At 49.6% G+C, this 19,730-nt stretch overlaps 1 protein-coding gene and 1 long non-coding RNA gene across 7 annotated transcripts in view; one reads left to right on the top strand and one right to left on the bottom strand.

Moving 5' to 3' along the window:
- The window catches only part of GJC2 (gap junction protein gamma 2), a 48,776-nt gene extending 35,216 nt beyond the window's left edge, over positions 1 to 13,560 (top strand). For 4 of the 6 annotated variants that reach the window (XM_085050096.1, XM_085050093.1, XM_085050098.1 and 1 more), the window contains one exon: positions 11,508 to 13,560. In XM_085050096.1, coding sequence (XP_084906222.1) covers positions 11,528 to 12,775 — 1,248 coding nt within the window. In that variant the 5' untranslated portion in view covers positions 11,508 to 11,527 and the 3' untranslated portion in view covers positions 12,776 to 13,560. Of the gene's footprint in view, positions 1 to 2,470; positions 2,671 to 7,996; positions 8,086 to 11,507 lie in introns of those variants that run through there. The other 2 variants (XM_085050095.1, XM_085050097.1) reach the window with 2 other exon arrangements.
- Positions 32 to 3,386, bottom strand: LOC146440699 (uncharacterized). The gene is made up of 3 exons (XR_014849644.1): positions 3,126 to 3,386; positions 2,097 to 2,282; positions 32 to 236 (listed from the first exon to the last, which is right to left on the bottom strand). It is a non-coding gene; the product is annotated as an uncharacterized LOC146440699 (long non-coding RNA).
- Positions 13,561 to 19,730: the final 6,170 nt, after the last annotated feature.

A 19,730-nucleotide genomic window follows, 5' to 3' on the forward strand; every position in this document is an offset into this window, starting at 1 on the left:
TAATATCCAATCTAAACCTCTCCTGGTACGACTTGAGGCCATTTATTTTTGTGCTGTCAGTTGTTATCTGAGAGAAACTAAAAACATTAAATAACTTCTGACCATTTCTCATTCTGTCCTGGCTGGGTGTGAACGACCAGCTAGGTCATCCCATCTGTGGCAGTGGCTGTCCCCATGCCTGACATGGATGAGGTGTGATGACAGAAGTGACACAATCATTTTTTCCACTGGAACAGCTGAAAAAAAAAAAAAAAAAGAGTCAAACTCTCAGGGTCAGCAGCCTGACTGTGACATTGCAATGCATTTTCCACACACAAAAAAATCCCTAAACCTGTAAGTATTGCAGGTGTTTGCAAGAGGAGATTGGTGAGGAAAATTAGAGGAGTTATTGAGCATGCTCTGCTTTCACAGAAGTGTGGAATCACGGAATGGTTTGAGTTGGAGGACACCTCAAAGATCATCCAGTGCCACCTCCTGCCATGGGCAGGGACACCTTCAACCATCCCAGGTTGCTCCAAGCCCCATTATCCAGCCTGGCCTTGGACATTTCCAGGGATCCAAGGGCAGCCACAGCTTCTCTGGGAATTCCATCCCAGCCAGGAATTCCTTCCCAATCTCCCATCCATCCCTGCCCTCTGGCAGTGGGAAGCCATTCCCTGTGTCCTGTCCCTCCATGCCTTGTCCCTAGTCCCTCTCCAGCTCTCCTGGAGTCCCTTCAGGCCCTGGCAGGAGCTCTGAGCTCTCTCTGGATCCTTCCCTTCTCCAAGTGAACATTCCCAGTTCTCCCAGCCTGCCTCCAGCCCTGGAGCAGCTCCAAGGCCTCTCTGGACTCTTTCCAAAAGTCTTGTGCTTTGCTCTGGTGGATCCCAAGGACAGAACCGCTCCACCTCCACCTCGGGGGTTGCTGTCTTTCCCCCAGGCTGTCTCTGAGGTGTTGCTGCTCCCATCCCCTCTCCTCTCCCTGCACTCTCTCTGGGAATGTGGTTTTTGTGCAGCTGAAAAATAGGGGAAAATATTCCTTTCCTGCACTTGGCACCAGTCAGGGACCTCACCCAGCAGCTCTTGAATGGAGCTTGGAGACTGTAGCTGAACTTCCAACCTCTCCTGACCCCTTTTCCTGGGGCTCTTCCAAGCTCCCTCCTCACACTCCATCTCTGCCCATCCGCAGGTGTTAGAGGAAAAAAACACCAAACCCACACCTTTCTGGAGCAGCCAAAAATGTGTCCATTTGCCTTTTATTTTTCCAGCATCCCCTAACCCTTCCCATACACCCTGACCCTTTTTCCTCTGCCCCCACCTGCATTAAGGGGGTGAGAATAGAGAAATATCCACAAGCACAACAGCGGGAGGAGGAGATGAGCTGTGAACTTTTGCACGGCCTCTTTTCACCAGGGGATGGATTTCCTCTGGTTTTAATAGAATTGTTTTAACTATTTTAAATTTTTTTTTTTTGCACTCTTTTGTACAAGTTCAGGAAGGTCCTGGCTGGGCTTCACAGGGCTGGCAACACCAACTGGAAAGTTTATTGCTTCCTGTTATGAGAGCTCAGGGAGCCACGGTGGGATTTCTGGAGAAACAGGGGCAGCTCCAGCTCCAGGGATGACCCTGATGGGTGGTGTTGGAGGTGGCTTTTCATTCCCATTGCTCCTCCAGCCACTTCAGGAAAGGGAAGCAAATAGAGGAGGGAATAATGACTCGATTTGACCTCTGGCTATTGAGGCAGATGTTTTCTTTGGAGCGGGAATAGACGCCGCAGGAAAATGCTATAAAGGGCTTTGCTGAGCCTTTGCTGTCCCAGGGCTCCACCTGAGTCCCTTCTTGCCACCTCCCCTGTGCCATCTCACCGCCTTGAATGCTTCAGCAGAAAGATTCCCCTCAGAAAAAGGAATGTTTTTTTCTCAGCACTGAAATTGACCTCAAGAATGTGTCCATCGCAGTGAAATTTTCAGCTGGGAAGGGCTGGAATAAATTGCTTCTGCCCTCCAGCTTGGGTTTAACATTTCCTCTGGGCTTTTGTACTTTGAAATTCAAATCTGATTGTTATTTAACGACATCAGATTAGGTTTTTGGGCATTTTCAAAGCGATGTGTTTTTACCTTTCCACAGTCATCAGACAGCGATATCTGAAGGGAACTTTTCCCTGTTTTTCAGCAGAGATGTCATTCATTCTGCTGTGGGCGGTCCGGCCCCAGGAGCTGCTGTCTGTCAGTGGAGCTCCTCCTCGGAGGAGGGATCCGGAGGCGGTACTGAGCTCTGAGACCTTCCCCTTCGTCCAGAAAGTTCTGCCAACTGATGATATTGATTGGTTCTCGTTCGTCATACCCTCCCCTTAGAAAATTTCATTTGTTCTCCATTCCGTACATCTTCCCCTCGGGTCTATATGATTGGCTATGGGCTGATATCCCGCCCCGTTATCCCGACCTTAAAACCCCTTGTAACGCCGCGCTCCCCCGGCCTCGGCGCTCCCTCTGGTGGCAGCACGCTCCGCGCTCGGGGCGGTGCTCCCGGAGGAACGCGGCTCTGGACCATCCCGATTCGGGCTAGCGTGGCAGGGCCCAGCTAGCCCCGCTGCCTGGAGTCGGGCTGATCCAGCTCCGCACGTCCCCGTGCTGGCGATTCCTTTGGAGAGGCATTCAAACCCCGGAGCGCAGAAGGACTCCGGCAGAGCAGGTAGAGAAAAAACTTTCGTTGCCCCCCCACCCCTATTTTTTATTTCGCGTTTTGCAGGCACCGCGGGCAGGGTTTTTTTGCGACTTTTCGCTGCCCCTCGTGAGAGTTTAAAACGGGTGCGAAAGTTGCAAAAGAACAGCGGGAGTTTTAGAGCGTAGGTTTCAGTTTTTTACCCGTCCCCCGTCTCTCCCGTTCCCCAAAACCTTGGCGAAGGGACAGCGGCAGTGCAGCAAGCCGCGGGCACAGGGCTGGCACCTGCTCCTGGTATTCCCTGTCTCTGCCAGCCCAGCCCGGAGGAGACCCTGCCAGTCCTCTCCGAGCACTCCTAACTTGTCTTCCCCTTTCCCTTCTTCCCCAGTTGTAAAACCCAAAGTTAAAAGCCGTTGCGGTTCTTCTCCTACCCTTCCTCTGAATCCCCAAAAGCTGCTTTCAATAGTCCCCATGCCTCCCCCAACCTGTCCCGATCGCCACAAGATGGCGGCGGCTCCCTCCCAGCAGCGACATGGAGTCGACCGCGTGGCGCACCATCCCCCACCTTCTTCTCCCCACAATCCCTTTTTTCCCGCCTCGGACCCGTCCCTCCCTCCCTGTTACTCCGCCCACGCCCTGCCTGGTCATTTCCCTAATCCCTCCCAGTGGGCGGTCAGTGAAAAATGGGGTGGGTTTCCCTACGACTCCGGAAATCCTTTCTCCACCCCTTCTTCTGGCCCAGCCCCTTCCGCTCCAAGTCACTCCCCCTCCCTAAACCCCACCCCTACTTTCCCTGACCCCTCCTCTCCCTGGCCACACCCCCTCCCTCCCAACCCCGCCCCTCCCAACCTGGCCACGCCTCCTCCCTCTCTGACCACACCCCCTGTCCTGGCCCCGCCTCTCCCTGGCCCCGCCCCTTCCTCCCTGGCCACACCCCTTCCCCTGGCCCCTCCCCGGAGGTGGGTAGTTCCGGTTCCCACGCTCCCCCCCCCGGTTCCCACGGTGGGCACACCGGAAGGGACGCCATCTTGGGAAGGGACCCGGCACCCCTCAGCCCCCCCTGCCCGCTCCGGTCCATTCCAGCCGCGCAGGCTTGAACCTTACATGGGATGCCATTGAGCGGCAAGCTATAAGGGAGCTTAGCAAAGCTCCCGAAGAGTTAAGGCGGGATAGTGAATGTTCTAAATTCATGCTGTATGTCACTTTAGGCAGGTGCACACTGATTCCCTACGATGTTAAATTCAAATGATGGTGTCTTGCTTGCTTTCCCCAATCGAGTACCGGGGTTGAGAAAAGAAGTGGAGAGGGCAAGTTGGGGAACTGATCCCAGTTCTCCCTGATACCTTGGATGGCCAATAGTTCTCCCTTGTAGGGGAAAGGGATTACACCAATCCCCAAGGCCAAAAGATCCCACCGGATGTTTTGATGTCGGTGACTGGACAGCATTGGTTTTCTGCTCCAAGCACAAAGCAATGCGAACTTCACAGGAATGCCATTTTGTGACCTATCTTTTGTGCTAACTGAGGCATAACTGTGGTGCAAATGCCATGGTAGCTGAGAGCTAGAGTTCACATTTTCAGAGTGCATGCAGGAAACCATCCCTCACCTCGTTTTTAAACAGTTTTGCGTTATTTAGGCAAAATTCCACAAGCTTTAGGAAAATCTGTAGGAGTAGATTTTCTTTGTTTCATCCTTGCGAAGAGCCAGAGACCAACCACATCATCCTGATCCAGATAAAAATGTCGTTGGGTTTATCCAACAAGCAGAGCTGGATGCAGGCTGAAAACCAACCAGATGATGAATAAGTAGAAATTTGTTTTTCTGTTGTTCAAATGACATATTTGCATTAGGCTAGTCGTCATCGGTGTCCTGAAAAGTTCAAGCAGAGTTTTCTGATGGAACAGATTTTAGCAACAGACTTTCTAGCACTTTTTAGCATTTTCTAGCACAGGTTTTTGTGATTCTGGGATTCTTTGCAGTGTTGCCTTTACTTGGTCTTACCAACCAGGCAGATTCCAGTAAAAATGGTGTACTTGTTGTGCTGGCTTGAAGCAAACTGGTAGAAAATGAGTCCAAATCCTCTTCCAAACCATGGATCCTCCCACACCTGTGTGCTTGTGGGACAGCAGCTCTGAAAGCTGGTGAGGGGTGGAGAAAAGGAGGACACATTGAGGAGGGGGATTGTCAATCCCTGAGGTTCATCTTGAAGGGGTAAAACCTCCCTTTTGTGATTGTGTCACTCACTGACAAAGTTGGAACCCCCAGATTGCCTTTTCTTGCTAAGTGCTATTAAATTACTGGCTAGTAAGGATAATAACATTAATGATAATAGAAAGTAATGGTAGTAATAACAGTGATTATAGTAATAGGGACAATAAAGATCAGTGGATTTCTATTGTCTGCAAAAGGGGAAAGAATGTCTTCCATATATAACACATGTTATTATGTTTAATTATAATGTTGTTGTAACAATGATGCAAATCGTGTTGTGTTATAATACCGTAGAATATGATACAAAAATCTAGAGTTTGTTTTTAGCAGTGCCTTTGCCATGCTTTCCATCACAAATCTCTTTCAAAGTGGCACTCACAGCCACCAAAGGGCAGGATATGTCCTGCATCCCTCCTTAAAAAGTCAGGAAGAAAGTTTAGTGAAGTTCATCAAAGAGGAAAAAAAAAAAACCCTAAAGTTGTTGCTTTACATTTTGCTCTCGTTTGTGGTGTTAAAACATTTTTGCTTCTCAGATGGTAAATGCCATAATCTCAAAAACCCAAATCCAACAATAATCAGTGAGGTAAAAAGCTGGTGTTTTTGATTTATTTCAATTTTGTGGCTTCGGTTTCAACACAGTGGTTCTTGTTTTAAAAACAGGTTTACCATTTGCACAGAGATGCATATCTCTATTCTATATAGTTAAAAAAATGGACAAGTGGATATCCAGGAGAGGAAAATTAGGTAAGAAAATAAACTGTCAGCACAATCTGGCGCAGAGTTTTGTAGGTTTGTGCTTTGGAGTGGATAATTCTGGTCACCTCTCACCCCTGATGTAACAGGGAGATGTTATACGAGGTCTCATTACCATTGATAACAGCACTGGTTTGTTTTAGTAGGACATGTAAATAAATAATACATTTCAGGACATTAAAATGAATAAGAGATTACTGCTCTGAGACACAAACAGTGCCTGGGGGAGAGGTGGCTTGGAGAGGTGACTCCCAGCAGCATCCAGAATTACCCAAAGCTCCATTACATCCTTTCCCCTCCATCTCCTCTCTTTTATTCACATTTCTCACTGTCAGGTGCCGAGTTGAGCACATGGGATGCTGCAAGGGTGAGCTTTTTCTTATACACTCATTTCTGGGTCTGCCTCCTTGCCTGCGTGCTGTTTTGGTGCTGGGAATCCCTCAGTCCCTGCCAGGGTGATGCTTGGAGCTGTTGGCCAGGAGGCCGGAGCAGGAGCAGATGTTTCCTGGCCTGTCTGGAGCACAGATGCCCCAAAAAACCTTTGCCTAGATGTGAGTGCTGCATGTATAAACAGTAGTCACGGTTAGAAAGTAAAGAGCCTGGAAAATTTGTCTGACTTACAGGAGCAGGGAGACTGAACTGCTTTTTATTTCTGAACCCACTGTCCTGCAGAGCCTGGGAGTTGTTCTCAGCTGGTTATTTCTGAATAACCAACTTTCCTGCAGCTCCTGGTGGGAGCAGGCAGGACTTCAGCCGCAGGTGCTTGGTGGGCATGAGCTCTTGGTGGCCACTCGGAGCTCTGGGGATGTCACAGGTTGTGGCTTTCTCAGGGAGGAGGTGTGACACGTGCTGCAGGATTCCTGCAGACAACTTTCTGTGGCTCCTTGGGAGGTGACCACGAGGTCACCCACTGCTGTCTGCAGACTCAAAGGATCCTGAGGGGGGAGGGAAGGAGGTCACTGCCCCAGCATGCTGGAGGCCAAGCCAATTCCAGGAACACGCAAGGATAAAGCAGCCTCAGTTTGCTGCACGTTCTCACTCTCCCCGTGGGTGATCTCCAGGGAGGCTGCAGGAGATCTGGAGATCTCTAGCCCTGATGATGTCTGAAACCTTTCTGTATCTTTTGAGAGAGCAATGTGTTGTGTGCTGAGGTTGGAATATGAAGCCAGGGCTGTAGTAATCAATTGTTTTAGAAATAATTGTTGAATTGCCCGAAATGCCTCCCAAAACGTGGTTTTCCCAGTGTGGCATATTCCTCTAAAAATGTGTTCATCCCTACACCTCACTCAGCTGACAGGGCTTTTCCTGCTTATATTAGGTGACTGATTCCAAGCAGGGAATGAACTTAACAGCAATGATAAGTGAGTAATAAGTTTATAACACACAACCTTGAGGAATAAAAAGCTGGGAGAAAGTGCAGTGCAGATGATGCTCCTTGCAATAGCAACACACAAGTCCTAATGAGCAGGAATTGCTCCTCCATATCCATTCAGGCGCTCTGGAAAACCAGAGGGTATCTGGCTATCTTACTTTCTCAGGAGCAGGGACGAAAGCTCCTGAAAAACGACATGGTTTCCAATAATCCCCTGAATCCCAATGCACATGTTCCCATGCTTTCTGCCCTCAGAGAGCTGATGTTTTCCATAATCTGGCTGTTGATGTTGCTTTCTTGGGTGGACTTTCTGCCTTGTCTCTCTATTTCCAGCTCAGCAGACACACAGAGCCCTGGTTCTCACGCATGGCAATACCAGAACTCCCCGTGGATGGAGCAGGTGATCCCTGAACCATCAGAGTGGAGGTTTTCTTCCTGAAAACCGCTTACTGGAGGTTTCATGTGCATCGTCATCCTACCAATTCGTTTTTGCAGGTACAGAGAAGCCAGAAAGGCTCAGTTTGTCTCAAAACCCCTTCTCATTCTTCACCTGCTCTCTGCTTCCTCCACCAGCTTACAGAAGTGAAACACTTTTTTCAGGATAGCTATTCTTGGGGGTGCAGCAAAGCAGGAGCTTCAGGGCAGTTTTTCCCCACTAGTGAGCTTTTTGTTGTTTTTTTTATACTGTTTTTCTCCCCAACAGCCAAGGAACCTTTGGCAGAATGTGTTTTCCACATGTTCCCTATTAGTCATGCTCTCTGCCTTACAAATCTGTTACCAGTGCCACAAGCTGATGCTATTAATTTACTCGCAACCGACTCGGCAGCCAAAATTCCAGGCGGCGCTCCTAAAACCGGACCCGGTGGCTTGTTTGGATTTCAAACCAAAGTCCTTCTCTCACCTGGTGCGTGTGCAGAGCACCTTCCCTGCTTCTCCCGAGGCTCGGTGAGGGCAGGAGAGGCGGTGGGACCGACTGGGGGGTCGGGAAAGGCGGGGTTTGACAGTGCTTTAAATGCTGCCGGGAGCTTCTCCAGGGCCGGGCAGAGGCACTGGAGGCACAGGAATGTCGGTGGAGGAGGGAAAGCCACGGCGAGAAGCACCATGTTTCTGTAAGTAGGTTTTTTTCTCCATTGTTTTCCCTGTGGTGCAGAATGGGAGGACTTTCAGCTAGCACAGATTTAATTTTTGTGTTTCTTTTGCTTATTTTAGACTCAGTTTTTAAAACTTTGCCAGTTGTTACAGCTGTACCTGCAATTGTGTAGAGGGACCAGCAGGTTTGGGGAAGTCAGCATGGTGACAATGTGGAGCAAACAGCTCATTCTTGTGCTGGCTATATGCAGTTCGGTTACTTAAGGTGTTGCTGGTGGTTTCAGCCATCTAATCTCTCCTTTGGAGCTGCTCTGAAGCAAAACTTGTATCCTGTGTGTGTTTCATGTGCTGTGTGTCAGTTAGTCTAGAGGTGGCATGTGATGATGGATGTGGGAATGAATGGATTTCAGATCCAGAGGCATGGTGATTCTTTTCTTCAGGTGATAATTCAGCTACATGAATTATCTCATCTAACCCACCTACCTGCTGCATATCCACACAGATATTTGGTTGGTTGGTTGGTTGTTTTCCCCAGACTGCGTAACTTCCATACTGCACAGAGGAATTGAGTCTACGGCAGGTGGAAAGATGCAAAAATCCATGTTCTATGCTTCGATGGTTGAGGGGAGGGAGACACAGCCTTTTCCTCGTGCCAGTCTATTCATTGGCACTGTAAACAAAATTCTCCTTGGAAGCTCGTTTCATTTGTAATTGCTTCCAAAGCATTGCGGTGCACTAACCCCCCACCTAAGCAATTAAAAACGTGGAAATTTCACAGTTGAGTTTTTGTAACCACTGAGTCCTAAAACCCGTTGGAAGTTTAATCAAACTGAATTGTAGGGAGAGGTTTTTTATTTCATTTCTTTTGGTTCCTGCTCTCAATGCCAGGAGAGCAGGTGGATACACAGGGGTGCAACATCAAGGTGTGATCACACACAGAGGGGTCCAGGGCACAGGAGCAGCTTGTGGCTGTTCCCTGCAGATGTTCCTGCAGGGACAGTGGTAGTCACACAGCTCAGGGTGGTGGCAGCCAGGGATTGTCTTCTCAAAGCAGCAACCTATCATTTCTGTTACTTTGCAGTTTCTTTGCTTTTGCTTAATTCAGGAGGTTTGGGAGCATTTTGTTGGGTGGTCCTTCCTCACATGTGTCTTCCACAGGAGACGGGGTGCTTTGATAACAACTCAGGTAAATATTAGTTCAAAACTTCCATGTTTACTTTAAAAGCTGTCACAACCTTGGTCAGACCCTCTCTACCCCAATAAACAGCTTCTGGGAAGGTGAGTTGGAGATTGGGGAGTTGTGTCCGTGAGTAACACTTGAAAAACAGTGAATTATTCTCAATGTAGACTTCAGAAACGCTTTAGGGGTGCACTGAATTTTAGATGAACTGCTCTACAGGACTCTGACAGTGCATTTTTAAGGACAATTCGGGGCTTGCAGCTAATTTGGGGGGCAGATGGGAGCTGGTGGGGGGGCTGGATGCCTGCATGGGGCAGCCAGGGTGGGGCTGGATCCAGCCCTGTCTCGTGCAGGCTGAGATGCTCCATGTCCCACACCCAGCAGGGTCTTCCCTTCCCAGCCCCCATCAGCTGGAGCTTGGCCAAGTGCCTGGATTAATCCTGCAAATCTTTTAACACCCGTATCTGCCTGTTAGGAAGGGTTAAAGATCCCTCAGGGTATATGCACTGTAAGGAAGCAAAAACAGGCACTCAACGGGGTAACTTTCCCATCTCACCCCTAAATAAACTAGGTTTCCTCAGTAAATAAATATCTCTATGGGCATCACTTTCCATGTCCTGCAGTGGCTGAATTGTCCCACTTGCAGTTGGAACTGACCAAGGCATCAGTTTTGGGGCAGGAGATGGGGATTCTGGTCCCAGCAGCTTTGAGAACTGTTGCTCTTCACCTGATACATGAAGGGGGCAGAGAAGATAACTTTCTCTAAACCTAAATCACCTCTCTTCCTGGTTTGTTACCCAGCTGTTTCTCTCCTCCCTGCCTCAGTTTCTCCATCCCCAGGACAAGAATAGCACCATCTGCAGAGCTCTCCCACAGGCTCAGCCCGGCATGTGAAGACTTGGGGGTTTGGGTTCGCAGGGGATTTGTTTGATCTGGAAATAGCAGGGTTAGAAAATTCCATCTGCCTGCTCTCGAGAGCCTTTGAGAGGGGCAGCGTGAAGGCTGAGCAAACCAAACCAGCTCTGCTTGGCTCCTGTCCTGGGAAGCAGTGGGAGAAAAATGACATTCCAGAAGGGCTGGATGTGGAGAAGAGTGGGGTGTGTTTCCCTTCCTGCTCCCGTGTGGGGCTGTGCTTGCGGCTGCTCCCACCATGGAAACCCCACAGCACAATTTTGTGCCCACAAAAAAACAAAGCTGGGACCAGACTTGTGGTCTCATGACATCACGCAGTCAGGTGGGCTTGGAGCAGCCTGGTTTGGTGGAAAGTATCCTTGCCCATGGAATTACAGGATCATTAAGGTCACTTCCAACCCCCAAAAAATAACAGAATTCTGTAATTCTATGATCATGCTCCCTCCTGGATCTTCATGTAGACTCAGCCATGCTTGCCCAGCATGGAGAGTTAGGGTTGATGTCCATACTCTTTCCACAGCTCCTTTCTCTTTTTTTTTCTCCAGTGGTCTTTGGGTCTAGATGCTTTCCCTATTGCTCTCATTTCCAGGTATCTGTCAGGGCTGTGCTAGTCAAGCACTGAAATGACTGCTGTCTGTAGTGCTGCCTGAGGTCACCCAAGGAGCTTGGGTTGAAGCTAAGCTAAACAGAAAATGCTTATTACAAGCTCTTCCTTCCCAGCTGTCCAGGTCTCCTAATAAATGCATGGTTTTCTCTTGAAAGCTTCTCAAGGTTTATTTTTGAAACAGTCTGTATTTGATTAAGGCTTTGTTTTGTTTTGCTTTGTTTCAAGAGCAACTTAAAAGGGCCATTAGCCTGTAAACATAAATATTTCCATGCTTTCGCTGATTCTTTGCATTTTTCTGGGTTTGTTAATGAAAGATGTTTCAGCAGGGTAAGTGTCTGATGTGGGAGCATCCTCCACTGCTCCAGCCCTGACAACCCTTTCAGGGAAGAAATTTTTCTTAACACCCAAACTAAAACTCCCCTAGTGCTAACTGAGGCTATTGCCTCTTCTCCTGTCCCTGTTCCCTGGAAGCACAGCCTGACTCCTCAGCTGTCCCCTCCTGTCAGGCGTTGTGCAGAGCCACAAGGTCCCCCTCAGACTCTTCTGGTGCTCCAGAACCTTGCCAGCTCCATTTCTTTCTCTTGACACTGTCCAGCCCCTCAGTGTCCTTCTTGTCATGAGGGGCCCAAAACTTGACCCCAGGATTGGAGGCATGGCCTCTGGGACAGTCACTGCTCTGGTCCTCCTGCTGGCTCAAGATCTGATTTCAAGCTCTGCTGTTTCATTTTCTCTTCTCCCCACAGGTTATAACTGAGTAGCCCTTATGACCAACATGAGCTGGGGCTTCCTCACCCGCCTGCTAGAAGAGATTCACAACCACTCCACCTTCGTGGGGAAGGTCTGGCTCACCGTGCTCATCGTCTTCCGCATCGTCCTGACGGCGGTGGGGGGAGAATCCATCTACTCCGATGAGCAGAGCAAGTTCACCTGCAACACGAGGCAGCCAGGCTGTGACAACGTGTGCTACGATGCCTTCGCGCCGCTGTCGCACATCAGGTTCTGGGTCTTCCAGATCATCGTGATCTCCACGCCCTCCGTCATGTACCTGGGCTACGCCATCCACAGGATCGCCCGCTTGGCCGAGGAGGAGAAGAAGCTCAAGGGCTTCAAGAAGAAGAAGCAGTTGGCCCCGAACTGGCAGGCTGTGCGCAACATGGAGGATGCCGTGGAGGCCAACGAGGAGGAGCCCATGATCTCGGACGACGTGGCCGAGCAAGAGAAAGCCCAGGCAAAGCCCAAGTGCGAGGAGCAGCAGAAGCATGACGGCAGGAGGCGAATCCAGCAGGAGGGACTGATGAAAATCTACGTCTTCCAGCTCCTCACCAGGGCTTGCTTTGAGGTTTGCTTTTTGGTCGGGCAGTATTTTCTGTACGGTTTCAAGGTGGAAGCTTATTACGTCTGCAAGAGGGCCCCTTGTCCCCACTCCGTGGACTGCTTCGTGTCCCGGCCCACGGAGAAGACCATCTTCCTGTTGGTGATGTATGTGGTGAGCTGCCTGTGCCTGCTGCTCAACATGTGCGAGATGTTGCACCTGTGCTTCGGGACCATCCGTGACGCCATCCGCAACCGCAAAATCGACCGCTTCCACCAGCCGCCCTACAACTACCCCTACCGCAAGAACATCTCCTGCCCTCCCGAGTACAACCTGGTGGTCAGATCCGAGAAGTCCACCAGGATCCCCAACAGCCTGATGGCCCACGAGCAGAACTTGGCCAACGTGGCTCAGGAGCAGCAGTGCACCAGCCCTGATGAGAACCTGCCGGCGGATCTGTCCAACCTGCACAAGCAACTGCGGGTGGCCCAGGAGCAGCTGGCCATCGCCTTCCAGAGCTACAGCCGCAGCCAGGCCAACAGTCAGCCCTCTAGAGCCAGCAGCCCTGCCTCAGGGGGCACCGTGGTGGAGCAGAACAGGGCCAACACCGCCCAGGAGACACAAGGTGCTAAGCCCAAGGCCTCCTTGGAGAAAGGCAGCTCCAGCAGCAAAGATGGGAAGGCATCTGTGTGGATATAATTCTGTGGGGAAGGTGAGAGGGTAGCGTGAGCAGGGTTTTTGTTCTGGTTTGTTTCTGGTTTTCGGTGTTAACCTCACGTTAGTTTCACAGGGCACGGTTTTTGTGCACAAGTCAAGAGGGTGAAGGAGTTTCGGATCAGTTAAGTTCTGTCTTCCAGTGTGTTAACAAAAGACATTTTTTGCCTGTTTCCAACGCGTTCTCCAGCTGGGAACTTTCAGTGAGTAACAGGAACCTCTAGTGAGTAACAGCAAACCCCCCACACCTCCCAGTGCTCGGGTCATCCTAACAGAGACCGGACAATGGACTGTGGTGGGAAGAGCAGCTGCTGGTGGCTCAGGAGGGAAGTCAGGCTGACTGGGATCAGCCATCCTCCTGCACAGCAAGGCTTGAGTGCTGCAGGCCAGGCAGTGTTTAATTACTAAATACCCTTAATCAAACTAATTTCTGATACTTTCATAAGAAAACCACTGACGTATTGAAGGGACTTTCACGGCAGGTTCACAGCCTGCCTGGACTGGCTAAATCCTGCCCATTGGCAGATGCCAATGAAGGCGTCCTTGGATGCTGTGAGCCAGGAGGTTTCACCCACATCAGGTCTGGGGCAGGAACACAGCGCCTGCCTCACACAGAGAGACCTAAACCAGCACAGGGCTGAAGATTGCACCTTTTCTTCCTCTGTGTCGAAGCAAAAAGCAAATCTGCTCCCACTCTCCGGAGCAGGAGTGAGCAGTGACATTGCGTCCTACCGGTGCCTGTGTAGCACTTGCTACAGATGTGATGGGAATTGATGTGAAACAGCAGTTTGTGAAGAACTCTGTAACTACAATATCAGAAAGTGCCTTTATGCAACCAGGAAAACAAAAGCCTGAAGGGTTTAGGCTCCTTTACTTGCTGAATTTTAGCAGGGGTCAGATATTCTGTGTTGGCAAATTTGTTACTCTGATTAATAGAGGAAAAGTGCTGTTGGCAAATTTTTCTGATTAATCAAACCCTTACAAATAGTGGCAGATGGCAAATCTATGCCTAGTGTGTCCTTGGTGGGTGTGTGTTCATGTATAGATACTACATTTACATCAATCTCTGTATGTCTACGTTCACACACACGTGTTCATACGTGTCTGTATCAACCCTCTGCTCATTTGACAGCCTTCCACCTCCCCTGGGAAAACACAGCTGCTCCTGGACTGGGGCTGATCTCATCCCAGAGCAGTCTTGGGGAACTGGGAGGGTTCCCACACTTGCTTGGGGGGCTTTGCAGAAGATCTGGCTTCAGTAGGGACACAACCAGGACAGTTGCAGAAAGTTTCTTCCTTGTTCATTGGGAGTTTGTTTCAGCTGGGCTTGACTTCAGGGTGGTTTTCGTGCACTTACAGAGCTTTAGGTGTGCGTCAAAATCAAGCTGCTGAGCTCCAAAGTTTCTGCTGTGGATTGGTCAGGCTGGTTTTGCCACCACCACAAGGAACAAATAGGCAGAACCTTCAGGATCAAATGCAGAAGAATTAAATTCTCCCTGAGCACTGTCCCTGTGCCAGTCTCTCTGTGCCAGTATTTATTAGGCAAAGCCAAGCTGAACATTGGCTGCCGGATATCTTGCAGGATGTTCTTTGGCTTTCCTTCTAATGATATTTTTTTGCTTCCAGGACTGGTCTCTAATGCATGGCATAGCTCAGCCGAGGTTCCCAGGAGCTGGAAGGCAAATCCAAATTTTCTGCCTGTTCCCAAGAATGGCCAAAGGGATAGACACTGGAGGAACAGGCATCCTCAGGTCTTTCAGGGACTGATCTCAAGGGTGTGAGAGTGATGCCTAGTGAGAAGCCGTGTAAATCCAGTGGGTAACAGCCTGGGGAGCACTTCCAGGCTTGTTCTTGGTCCTGCTGAAGGCATTGGTGAAATGCCTGGAATGCTGTTCGCTCTTGCTGCTTGAGATCTTCCTTCACAGATGGATAGCTGGATCCAGGAGGAGGATCAGCACAGCAGCAGTCAGGAGGAACATCCATCCCATTTGTGTTGGGAATTTTGCAGGACGGGCTCAGAAAATTTACACTATGGTGGTGGGGAGACAAACATATCCAGTTGCTCTGTTTGTCCTTGTCCTACAGGTGGGAAGGTGTTCTCTGCTGGCTGGGGATGTGCTGGGCAGTGCAAGGACAGGCTGGGTGCTCACAGGGCTGCTGTCACGTGGCAAAAACGCCAGCAGGGCCACAGCCCAGGCTGCTGGGCAGGAGAGAGAGCTGATCCTAGATGGAAATTTGTTCCCTGGTCACTGCAGCTGCTTAGGGCATGAGATTGGCCTCTGCATCAGTGGGACTTGTCTTCCATTCCCAGCCCAGTGTCCCACGGGAAATGGTTTTGTTGCTCATGGAAAAGGAATCGGAAGAACCCAAGAGGCATCCAGCCGTGGTTATCCCTCAGAGTTTCCATCCTTCCCTTGGGATCACAACTTTACACAATGGTCGTGGATAAACTTGTCCTTCCCACACGATGCAGGAGCCGAGATCTTGCATTTCTCCTGCCCCTACCAGTGACACCTTTCTCAGCACCAGGCATGGCCTGAGCATTTCCTGGTGACTCAGATCTGCCCCTCGGCCCCTGCTGACCTGCAGATCCCCCTGTGAGTCACTACACCAGGGATAGGAATGCGACTCCCTTGCTCTTGATCCAGGAAAAAAACCTTGGCAAGTGGGGAGCAGATTGTAAGCAAAAAACTCCTAAACCTGGTCACAGAGACCTGATCAACTCACTAAACCAACTCTGTACGTCAGGGCTGTAGCTGCTACCCCAGCAATAGAGGTGGTCAGGGCCCATGGCAGGAGATACCAGGTTCAGGAGGGTGGGAAAGGCGCATGGATCTTCCTTGCCAACTTGACACTGTCAAATGACTCCCAGTTGGTAACATGAAGCTTTTCACTGCAACCTCATGGAGATATAGAGAAGTCTCATGCCTTTGATGAGACTGGAGATGTTTAGCTTAAATCAGAATTGAGGGTGAAAAGAGTTTCCAAATACCCAAAATGTGCAGAGTTTAACGTTTTTCTAAGGGCTGCTTTTCTCAGCGTGGTTTTCCCTGGTGTCTCTGAACAAACACCAGCCACTCCACATGTTCCCAGCAGTGTGGCACTGCTGGTCCTTGTGCCACCTTTTGTCCCTGCACTTCCCCAAAACCCCAGGCCTGGGGATTGTTTCGCTCTCCAGATATGCAGCTGTAGAGTGAGAACCTTCTGCCATCCTTCAAACCCCCTTTTTATTGTCGCACGCCAGTCCCAGTGGCCATGAGAGGCTCTGAGTGGGTCCTGCAGAGGGTTTGGAGCCTGTCACCAGCTGGTGTCACTCTCACATCTCACATGCACACGCTGTTTTCCACAAACAGCGATCAATAATTGCAATATTGATGAGTACCAGACCCAGGGCAGATTCTGGGGGGATCAATAAGCCCTCTGTTGAGGCGGGGAAATGGGGTAACTCCTCCCAGTCTCACTCGTTCCTCAGGGTTGGAGTTACTCCCTGCATGACAAGGGGAGCTGATCCTGCTTTCCCATGTTGGCCAAGTTTTCACAGGGACTCGAGCGCAAGGGTGTAATCCCAGCAGGAATGCTCTGGTGTCAGGGCTGGCTGGGAGGGATGCAAAGTTGCCTGTCAGGTCCCAGCTAGCCTGGAGGACTCCTAGGAGCCTGGGAAGGAGGGATCTCAGTTCTTTCAGATGCCGCCTGGGCCACGCACAGGAGCCAGCAAGGGTCGGACAGCCCTGGGAATAGAGAAGGTAATCATACCATTGGCATTTCTTTCCACTCTTTAAATGAAACCCCTCGAGCTGCGTGCTGGTTGAGTTAGGGATGATTGTGGGGATTCTGCTTGTGGCTGTGAGTATTCTGCTGCTCTATCTTTTCCTGCCCAAACTGACAAGATAAAAGAAGGGATACTACTGCTTCTGCCCTGATCCTTCAGAGTGACGATGGCATTTGGTTACCTTTGCAGCAGTGAGTCAGTGGAAAGATGTAATATCCTGAAGGATTTAGAGGTCACAGAGTGGAGGAGGAAGGGGGGAAATGAGCAAGTAAGTATGTACAGTAATAATAATGATCTGATTTTTTTTCCAGTTCTCCAGGTAGCAGTTTTGTCCATAGACAAGACAGGTTTAGCTTTTTGGCTGAACTAATCATAAATGTTGTGTCTCTCTTGCTAAACTCAGTCAGATAAAGTGCCCACACTTGTATTTCTCTTTCTACTATTCAGGGCCAGGAATGTCCCATAAAAGCCAGATTACCTTCTTGCTTGCATTGCATTCCACTGGGAAATACTTGAACTTAACTCAAGGCCATAACCAGTCTTTGCTGTTACAAAGCATTTGGGATTGTTCCTTTTTTTTTTTTTTTATTTGGTTGTAAATTTTTCTAATGTGTTACCTGTATTTGTACTAGAAATTTTTGGAGTTTGAGGTTGAATCTGTGTTTTTCAGTGTAAATGTTACATCTGGGCTGTAGTTAGAATTTCAAACACTGGTCAAAAAGACAAACAGACATCAGTCCAACAGAACTATGGCTATTCCACATCCATTATTAATATGGAATAAAAGTTACATTTTGTTACAGTATGTAACATGTGTGATGTTTGCTTGAGAAGGGCTTTATGTGCTGAGAACAAACACTCCTCCGTCCATGATTTTCCTGTTTCAGCCATGTAGGAGCTCTGTTTTCCCTGGTACAGCTATAAATCATCACAAAATAGTTTTGCCTTAAGAAGCAGTTGACCTTCGAGTTGTTTGGGATGTGTTGTCTCCCTGATGAATCATTGCCTGCAGATCCCTCAGGCACAGAGCTCCAAGTGCTGAGGGAAGCCTGGGCTCTGAAAAGCAGCGAAACTTTGGGGAATCTGGGAGAAACTAATGATTCAGGCTGAGCAAACGATGGGAAAGTACTTGGTGAGAGAGCCTGGCTTTCCACCCACCTTGCTCTTTGCTCCTCCCATCAAGTCACTGTAAACTCATAACTCTTGCCCAAAAAGTCCTTAGGAAAACAAATTCTGGACCCAAAGAGCATTTTTTTTTTCAGTTTCTCTGGAAGTTGAACTAAATTGACAACTTCTTTGGCATGAGCCAGGATGTGGTTCCACTGAGAAGCAAGCCAGGGAAGAGGCAAAGCCAGGTTGGGTGGGGGGCTTGGAGCAACCAGGAGGTGTCCTTGCCTGGGGGTTGATCAGGCTAGTGGAAGGAGGAATGGCAAAAGCAGCCCCCATCCAGCAGAATTTGGGGAACACACAGAGTAATTGCAACCCCTCCCACTTTGGAAAGCTAGATTGAAATGTCTGTGCAGTTCTTTCTGGGATCACAACACCCATTGTTTCCAGCAACTGCTCCATACTGCAGACAGAATTCCAGCTACAGCAGCCCACTGGCTCATAATCCCTCCTCATGGGGAAGTGCAGTAACAGCTTCACCCTCCCCCTCAGTCCCACCAGCAGGAATCAGAGTCCTAAATGTTAGAAAAGCCCTGTAAGATCAAGTCCAACTATTATCCCACCACCACAACCACAAAATCATAGTGGTTGTGCTGTGTCCACATGGTTAAACATTCCCAGGGATGGTGATCCCACCAGTTCCCCGGGCAGCCTGTTCCACTGCCTGACCACTCTTACAGTGAAAAATGTTACCTTAATATTCAACCCAACCTAAACCTCATCCAGTGCAACTTCAAGGTGTTTTTTCTTCTCTGGGAGAAAAGGCAGCCACCCTCCTCCTAGAACAGGCCCTTGGATTCACAAACTCACTCCCTGCAACCTCAGCTGGCACGTTGCTCTGTTTCTGCCTGCTGCCTGTTGTCTCTGCAATTTCCCCCATCATCACTGGTCTTTGCATTGCCCAGGCCAGCCACAATCCCTGTTTTCCTATCCAAGATGAAGGGATATTGTCCCAGAAGTGCATCCATGGTTTACCACAGCCCCATGTCCCAGCTGCCTGTGGCTGACCTCCCAGGGCACAGCTTGGGGAATATTTAATTCACAGGGTTGGGGATGAATAATAGCAGCTCACATGGGTTTGTGTATGGGGTTTGTGTTTAACGCTCTAGAGAAAAAGCTGGACAAAGTGAGTTTATTATGCCAGCATTAACCTGCAGGGCTGACTGCAGAGGTTGTCCCTGGTGAGGATGAATTGGGGACAAAGAAATGCCAAGGATGAGCTGTCACAAGTGGGAACCTCAGGCTGTCCAGGGTTTGGGGCAGTGGGAGAGCAGAGAGTGGAAAGCTGATGGAGCAGGAGGCTGCAGGCAGCTTGTGCAACCAGCCAGGGGCTGGTGAGGGACAGGGAGGGAATCTGTCCTTTGTCACCAACTTCTGAGCTGGGGGAAGGATCCTGAGCCACCCTGAGCCACTGGGGGTGGGGTGCTCCACTGAGGAGGGAGTTTTCACTTTGGGAAAGGGCTTAGCCAAGGATGCTGTGCCTTGTCACCCCATGCTCTCCTTCCAAAAACCCTCTAGAAATTCCAGAGCTGGTGGGGGATGATCCATCAGGGGCAACATCAGAATCCCAGAAAGGTTTGGGTTGGCAGGGATCTTAAAAACGATCATTGCATTCCAACCCCTTGCCCAGGGTGGGGACACCTTCCACTACAACTCCACACCTTCCACTAGAAATTAATACAATGGAAGCTTTGGGAATTGTGTTGTCCCTCCAACCAGGCTGCAGGTTCCCCAGTTGTAGTGAAGACAGGCAAAGACTCACTGAGGGCTGGCAGAAACCTTCCGAGGGTGCTCCAATCACACTGTGGATTGTCTCAAACCGTCCTGAGCTGATTTAATGCACTGAACTGGCAGAGTTCTCATTTCTGACACTGAGATGTTTCAATACGATTTCACTGGCTGCAGAACTCTGAGAAAAGAAAAGAAAACCCAGAGAAAAGGGAATAAAAGTGGTAGGAAGTAGTAAAAGCAAATAAAGGTTCTAAATGCCAAAATGTGTTTAGT

The sequence above is a fragment of the Lichenostomus cassidix genome, chromosome 2 (genome assembly GCF_008360975.1).
Source record: "Lichenostomus cassidix isolate B80296 chromosome 2, HeHo_3.0, whole genome shotgun sequence".
NCBI lineage: Eukaryota > Metazoa > Chordata > Aves > Passeriformes > Meliphagidae > Lichenostomus > Lichenostomus cassidix.